This window comes from Mercenaria mercenaria, chromosome 2 (genome assembly GCF_021730395.1).
Source record: "Mercenaria mercenaria strain notata chromosome 2, MADL_Memer_1, whole genome shotgun sequence".
Classification (NCBI taxonomy): domain Eukaryota; kingdom Metazoa; phylum Mollusca; class Bivalvia; order Venerida; family Veneridae; genus Mercenaria; species Mercenaria mercenaria.
In genome coordinates this window covers 31,401,858-31,410,195 of record NC_069362.1, presented here as the reverse complement: position 1 = coordinate 31,410,195, position 8,338 = coordinate 31,401,858, and the positions used below count along the sequence as shown (strand labels likewise).

Genomic DNA, 8,338 nt, shown 5'->3' with positions numbered 1-8,338 from the left:
TATAGATCTGATCAGATTAAACGGTAAGTATTTAATTTTTACAAATGAGACAATATGTTTAATGTTATTTACAAATTTCGTACATATGACATATGTCATTGACAATATTGACAGGAAATATTTTCAATGAATTTGTGTTCGGCAGCGATGCGCATTAAAGTTCAAAGTAGTAATTTTTGTACGTATTGCTCCACTGAGATCCATTAAAGACTTCATCAATTTTCGAATACTGACAAGAAAGAACTTGATTTCCGTTATCCATGTGCACTTTATCTTGAATTAATTAATTCCAATGAGTGTTATTATTTTCAGTCTTATCCTATTACTTTTCACTGTAGCAGATTTCGAATATCTCTGAACATTTGTGCAGGAGTGTGTGTACTCTTTCTATTACACATTGACCAAAGACAAAACGCAGAGATTCTGAAAAGGCTCCTCATATTTCTTTTTGTGTTTGAACTTTATTCATACAGTTCATATTTGCTTTTAAGGAAGGGTACTGTGACGATTTAACCATTTTCTTACGCACCTTAACAAAGTACAGGTATTCTTGTGAAGCTAATTGATTCATGCATGAGGAATTTTCTTGTCATGACAATTCATAATTGGTGGTCTGTAACCTAATACCCCATTACTTATATTATTTCGATCACATGATGTTGTAACAAAATCATTTAACAGATGATAAGTATGGATTGTTTTTGAAATTATAGCTTCGTAAACCCTTTGACCGTATGTGGCAATCTATGCATGCAACGCCTTTTAAATTGCAATGACGAACAAAGCGTAAACATGTCACACAATGGCATCTTTATGCAAATATCTTCCGCTAATTAGTTAATTAATAAGCAGCGAAGATAAACCTCATTGCAATTTAATTAGTTTTTGTCTTATGATGAATGCGCAAATCAATTACGCAATTTTAATCGTTGCTTTACAGAGACTGATTGACACAACTTCTAGATATTGCATGTCACTACTGACCTGTTTTTGTGATGTCTTAGACAGACACATACAGATAGACATTTAGATTATTTTGTTATCGGTTTTTATTGTGTATTTCTTTTGGCAAGCTAAACCAAAATATGCAAAGCAATTTTAAAAACACTACACTATTTAAAACATTACCAGCACTGACAGTGCGTTATACACCCACCAGCGTACTTTCTATTCAAAATCAACACTCCTTATCGTATTAGGAAAATAGCAGTATAATGCTGCTGTAAACGGGCATAGAAATCGCTATCAAAATATTTCAGTAAAGTGTATACAGAAAAAACATGTCTATTTGAGGTTTACGACTCAATAAGGTTGATTTAGCATCAGTGGATTCTTTACGGAGGAGATATGAATTGAACTAGTTTGAAAAAATAAATACAGACTTTCAAATACATGTAACTGTTTTATGACTTTGTTTTTTTTTCTTCTGGAACTGATATCCCTCACTATTTGATAAAGGTATAGAATGAAACATTTGCCGGTCTGCATGGAAAAGTGTCAAGTGTGTTTACCATGCGTCGTTGCTGGCATAAAAGAATATTGCGTGTTGATCACTGAGGAGTATGGTTTATGCTCACATTAAAAGAGCAAAATCTTTCTTTCATATTTGTTTAAATCTAATGAACTACTAGAGTTAGAAATAATTTCCCGGGTATTGATTAGCAATAATAACAGCTTTAGGTTTTGAATGAGTAATGATCCATGCATGGTTTGTCTGTTTTATCATTCAGTAGATTCTTGAAATCAATCAGTTATGCCCGGTTAAAAAATTAATATTCCACTTGTGTTTTTGTCAAAGTTATATTTTATGCGTGTCAAAGAGCACGTAAACTCATACGTTGATTATAAAAATGTTATAATGACGTACTTAATATTTAAAAGAAGGTCTTTTGATATCGTCAGTAACGTTATGAACGAACTCATTGGGTATGATTTATTTCTTTTGAAATATATGCTGATAAATATGCTGCACTTGGAAAAAAAACATCTTCATAACGACCGAACGCAACATCTTTATCAAATTTGTTCCTGTCAAAATGGGAAGGTTGTCGTTGTGGAAACAGCTAATTGAAATAGAGCAGAGTAATGTATATTTTCAAATTTATTGCTTCTTCAACAATTAATAGGATAACGGTATACATAATTATACTGCATACAATAAAAAGTAAAAAGAAATGAAATGCAAAAGCAAAAACAAAGAATTTGTAAGACTTAACAAACAAGGAAAAATACAATATTGATACGTCTTAGGACATGGGTACAATAGGACACAGTGACATCTGAGGTATTCTATACTTAAATTGCATCTTTTGTCATCTTCCGACATTATTATTTGCAACATTTTCAAACGTAAGTCAATACGTTTAACAGAACTGCTTCTCATCAAACTCGATTAAATATTTACTTTTTTCTATCTTTTTGGGTCTTGCACTGACTTTCAGACGATGTTGCAAAACAATGCCCTGTTTGTTAAACGGGTAGGGAATTTTTGATAACTCAATTCCATTGAAAACATTTATTTAGTGAATTTCATCATCAGTAACATCAATATCTTCGCTATCACTGTCATAATATTGATTTTCTGAATTGTCATTTATTACTGTAGATTGCACATTTGTGTTAAAACTTTCATTGCCTTCATCAGAAGAAGTACTATTGTCCATTATGTCTGTATCTGACTTTGTTTCATCCTGTCTTTGCTCAACAACAAAACCAATTGGTTGTGTTACGGGATACAGTGGCATCATTCCGATGCCTATTGAGGGTACTGATTTACTCGCCTGAACTCTTGGATATTTTGAGTTTGGTCTTCTACCACGCGGCACCTTTGGTTCTTCAAGTAACCTGTCAATACTAAATGCACATACTCTTTTCTTTTCCTCTGCTACATCTACTTCTTCTTCTTTTCTTAACGTATTGTCAAGATCAGAATTGTCAAGTTTGGATTTTTCAAGGTCATTTTCAGATACGATTTCATGTTCATCAAGGACTTTCCGCTTCTCCTCCATTTTCTTTAAGCGGTCCGCTTGTTTGCGTTTCTTCTTTTCTAATCTCTCCATTTCTCGTTTTTGGATCTCGTCTGGTTCAAGAGGATCTCCACTGCAAGTCTGAGGGTGGGCGTTGTGTGCAGGACGACCAGGACCTTTCTTTGTGTTGTCCCGTTTTCTGAACTTTGCTCGTCGGTTTTGAAACCACACCTTAAAAAGAATGAATTACGCTATAAGTACAATGTCATTTCACCAAATTAATATCGTTATTTAATACATTCATAAAAAGATGAATAAGGAGATGAGTAGGCAGAGAAATAAATAAATAGATAAATAAATAAATAAATAAACACATCAGCTAAAATGAACAAGACTGCTGCAAAAATTAAAGCTGATTATTTCATTTGAGACTGATATGAAAAAAGACCCAGACTGCTGATACTGCTAACGAGGGTATAGCGACGTGTCAAGAACGCGTTATAATTCACTTGATAAATGAATTAAGTGTAACAAAATCATCTAACTATTTTCAATTTGATATCAACTTTGCATAAAGGGTCCTTAAGGTGGTAACAGAATCTTGGGAAGTAGATATTTAACCTCGGCTCATCCAGTCTTCTTCGCGGTTTTTATGTATTTAATATAAGCAGAACACGCCATCTAGATGACTGTTTATAGTGGCATCTACCAGGTGTGATAGCATGACCATATGTTATCATGGGCAAAAATCATACGCTATCATGTGTAGGTAGATAATAAATTCCACTAACTACCCTATCATCATTTAAGGTATATTGATAGTTTTTCAGTTTTGTTAATATAAGTCAAGCGCGATTGAAATGATGGGATTTCAGTTTGAAGCATTCCGTCATGTCTAACAACCCTCTCATATTTTTTTTTAGCTACCTTGTACTAGTTTATATCTTGTCAATTGAAATTGAAATTTTGTTTAAAATGACAAGCTATTGAATTTCGATAGAGCAAAAACTAAACATAGAACTACCATGCGACTTTGATTTGTTAAAAACTTGGCCTTTTCATTAACTGTTAATTCATCAGGTAAATTGTTTCTCATGCTATTTACTCATTTATACAATTTGAATTAAAAAATCCTGATGTTGTACTGATGTGAAGATCAGCTTGGAAGGAGAAAACAGATTGCAAGCTTGAATAATATCCATGCGTTGTAACTTAGATAGGATCTATCATCGTGGTAAGAAAGATTGTATATACTTTAAATAAAAATGTTGTAAATCATGAAAAATTATCGTTCCTTCAATAAATTAGTGTTTAAGGAAAGTAAAGGAGCTAGATGTTTAATGGAATTTAATGGTGTAACTTTAAATCAGTTGAAAGTGTATCTATTTAAGTATTAAGCTACCATGTGTGATTTTTTTAAATCTTTTTTTTTTTTTTTTTTGTAATTTATAACATTTGTGCTATTTTCGTTCATTTAGTTAAAACGTTTTTCATCAAAAGCAAAAAAAAGCAGATAGATATCGTATAAATATAGCTAAAAGAAAATTATTGTATTTCATTTTAATTCCTGTTTGAAAAGCTTTTTTGATGAGTGCAAATTTTCTTCAATTGTATATGTATCAACTTCTTCAAAAAGTGTCCTATTTGATTACGCTTATTTGTAAAATTATAGACCCTGCGTCTTGTTACTCGCTTGATGTACTAGCTAATGTCACAAAGTCAACATTTAAACTATCATGTCGGTTTATACCATACACTTTGTTGTGACCAAAAACCGTATAATAATTTGATCCGTCCGACCCTTTAATTACGAAATGATTACCACTTAGGCTAACATAGCTCTTCAAGTACGGGTACGCATTCGTTAAACTGTTGCTTTTTTAACAAATAAACCTTTTACCAGCTTATTGGTATCTTAGTTAAATATGCAATTATTGTTAGCAGAAATTCATATTATTATGCAACAGATTTAACGTCGTTAAAATTAGCTAATCATTATTTTTCGGAGAAAAAAAAATCTCGCGAAATTAATTTATGTAAATGCAGCATTCGACAATACGATGCAATGAACTTCTCTAACGATAAATATAAAAAAAAATCATGAGCTCTGGCCAAGTTTCAGTTAAGCCGGGCAAGCGGTCAGATATATTTAATATGATTATACTATAATAATAACAAAATCATAATTGATAAAATGTGGTTGTGTTCAGTCGTTTATTTCCGTCTATTTGGCCAACGTAAACTCTCATATATCATTAAATATACTTTATTACCAAACAGTGATTGAATGTATGTGTGTATTCTGTATTCCCGATGTTGTTAGGATATCATAAAAGCCAATCACTTGCGCATCAATAGATGTACCAGTATCTAACATTTGTTGTTTCTAGATTGATTAATAATTGAATTAATGGGAATCTGAGGGCTTCATTGATCATCTTGATCATTTACCTTGACAGGCGGAATCCTTCTACTAGTCCGTAATATTGATACAAGAATAGGCAATATGGCTGACAATTTGGGCAGTGCCTTCCCTAGGGTTTATGAATTAGTAGCGTATGACATGAGAATGCCGTTAATTGTTATTTTATTACTCATTTAGGTGTGTTTCAAATATAATCGGACATAAGTAAAGTAGTAAATGTATCTATTTGTGACATAAATTACTTGTAGGAGGTTGTGCCGATCGTTTCATCTTGAAATAAAAATAACTGAATTTTGACACGGTAATTCATTAAATTTTATCGGGTTATTTTTGGAAGAAAAATGATAAAACAATTCAGTTTATATGTGGCAAATCGTTTAAAATTAAAAAATTATCAACTTAAAAGTCGGAAAGTATAAATAAGAAGGCATGCTTCTATTCCCTACTAGACTGTTTAAAAGACACATTTATCGTATCAGCGGTATTATTCCGTCGTCTTTTTAGTTTATTTATGCTGTTGCGGCGACACATATATTCAATTATTCCCACTGAAAATATTTATTTGACATGCATGTAACTAAATGTTCCGAAACTACTGTATTTACGAAATTAAATTGCTCATAAATTGATAATCACTGACTAGGCTCTTTACAACTTTTCTGTTATCAGACAAAAATCATCCGTCCGCTTGCCTCCCAAGAGATGCTTAAAATTATCTCGTGAAAACGAGCATGATAAAGATATTGATAATTTATGAAGTTATGTCTTTATTGTAATACATTTATGCTTTAAATCAATCATTCGGTTTGAGTTACAGGTTTAGCTTGCCGACTAACCTCTCTATAAAGAAAGTGTCTGTTGTAGACTACAGTTAAGATATGCTCATTTACTTTTATGATTTTTTTTTGTGATGTTACAAATTAGCCACTGGCTCTGCCTATTTGTATTCTACTTTAAGAAAATATTCTCGTGAACATATCTTTCGTTTGTATTATTAGAAACATCAGCACACTTTAAACTTTAAAAAATGATAATTCAGTATTAATACAATACTTATATACTTAATAAAGATAACAACAACAACAATAATAATAATAACAATAATATTAACATAATAATCATATCATATTAATAATATGATAACTGAAATATTGGTAAATATAAAAAAATGTTTAGATAATAATAATTATAATGATAACAATAATTATTATCACCATTGTCATTATTATTACTAATTTTATTATTGTATTTATTATTATTAAATAAACAACTTTAAATATATTTAAACATTAAGAGTGTTCGTTAAAATATCTTCTAGCTACATAGTCGAGAAAATATTATGTTGAAAAAAAAAACAATGTGTTAAATGTGTGGTATGAAATCAACTTACCTGTACTCTAGATTCTACAAGGTCCAGCCTCATAGCAAGCGCTTCTCGCATGAACACATCCGGGTAATGACTCTCTTGGAAGGCTCGTTCGAGCTCCTCGAGTTGCCAGCCAGTAAAGTTTGTCCTCGTTCGACGCCTTTTGCCTTGTTGCCCGTCGCTACCTTCGCTGTCGCTGTCTGTAAATATAGAAAAAATCTGAATTATAACTATTTCCAAATACAATACTAGTAAAGCATTTATTGTAAGTCTAATTTTATTTGAATGATTTATTAAGATATTACATTTTATTTCATTTTTATTATCAACATGGGACTGAGATATATAGCTAAGATATTTTTCTTCTGAAATCTGCGTTAGTTTTCTTCTTCCCGCTTTCTATATTTGTTTTCATCTTTAAACATCTTTAAAATATCATTATTTTAGTTAAGAATGAAACTTTCTCAGTTCTGATCGACCTCTTGTTTAACAAGCATTGTTACATAAACATAAATAACATGAAAAATTACCAAACAAGTAAATTCAAGTCTTCTACTATTGATCATCTGTTGGAAATGAACATATCACCAGAAAAAAAATATTGATACAGTACCTAAAGCTATATACATCTCCCACAATAGTAAACCCGAAACTCCATAATTATGTTATTTCAATAAGCACCCATATAAAAGAAAAAAGATACATGTATTTTATACACTTACCACAATCATCATTTTTCAAATATCTGTCATCTTTTCCATCCGAGATACTGCTGTTTGGTGACAGAGTCATGGATTTTCGCGATGCTAATCCAGTTTCCATTGCAAAATTCATATGACTTGCTAAAGTCTGTGCATATTCGTACGGATATTGTCCCTGCGAGGCTAAAGCCAAAGCAGCTAAATTTCCAGGATAATTCGCGTAAGCAAGCTGTGGATATAACATCCTGAATGCATTTGCCTGAGAACTGGCCAAATAGCCTTGTTGTGTATGCATATTTGTATGTCCGAGAATAGAAGACGGTTTATCACTATAAGCTATCATGCTTCAACTACAAATTGACATTCAATTTAAAGAAACGCTATCATTTAAAACGACACTTTACATGAATATTCATATTGTCATTGTTCAGCGGGCGAAACACCAATAACGTGTATGGATTTTGTTCAGTAGGCGGGTCGTATGACAAGCGAGTACGTTATTTGTTATTGAAAACGAAACCTGATCTTATATTTGTGTTTATTGCCTGAAACCAAAATCAATCGAAGTTTCATGTTTAACAAATTATTCGACGCGGGATTGATAAATAAACAAATAAATACCATATTAAGATAAGGCATGTTTACATATATCAAGCTCCGGGTTAAATATTAAATTTGTTTTAATGATATCGGTTTTATTTTCTGCTTTATTCTTCTAGATCTCCTTTTAGAAACCTAAACTGATGTGACAGATACGGAAAGAAACGAAGTGGAATTTAACGCTGAAATAAAACGCATCTTCACAGCGTTTATCATTTTACTTTGGAATTCTAAAACAACATCAATAATGTTCATTTCTGTCGGGTCATATTAATATGCA

At 31.6% G+C, this 8,338-nt stretch overlaps 1 protein-coding gene across 1 annotated transcript; it reads right to left on the bottom strand.

The window, feature by feature from the left end:
* Positions 1-2,093: 2,093 nt before the first annotated feature.
* Positions 2,094-7,819, bottom strand: LOC123563630 (homeobox protein unc-4 homolog). The gene is made up of 3 exons (XM_045356531.2): positions 7,480-7,819; positions 6,782-6,957; positions 2,094-3,197 (listed from the first exon to the last, which is right to left on the bottom strand). The coding sequence occupies exons 1-3, from the start codon at positions 7,799-7,801 to the stop codon at positions 2,520-2,522; spliced, it is 1,176 nt and encodes a 391-aa protein (XP_045212466.1). The 5' UTR covers positions 7,802-7,819; the 3' UTR covers positions 2,094-2,519.
* Positions 7,820-8,338: the final 519 nt, after the last annotated feature.

Coding starts and splice junctions, on each gene's coding strand:
- LOC123563630 (XM_045356531.2), bottom strand. CDS start 7,801: ATGATAGCTTATAGTGATAAACCGTCTTCTATTCTCGGACATACAAAT. Junction 6,958..7,479: donor TTTGAAAAATGATGATTGTG/GTAAGTGTATAA, acceptor CTATATTTACAG/ACAGCGACAGCGAAGGTAGC. Junction 3,198..6,781: donor TTGTAGAATCTAGAGTACAG/GTAAGTTGATTT, acceptor ATTCTTTTTAAG/GTGTGGTTTCAAAACCGACG.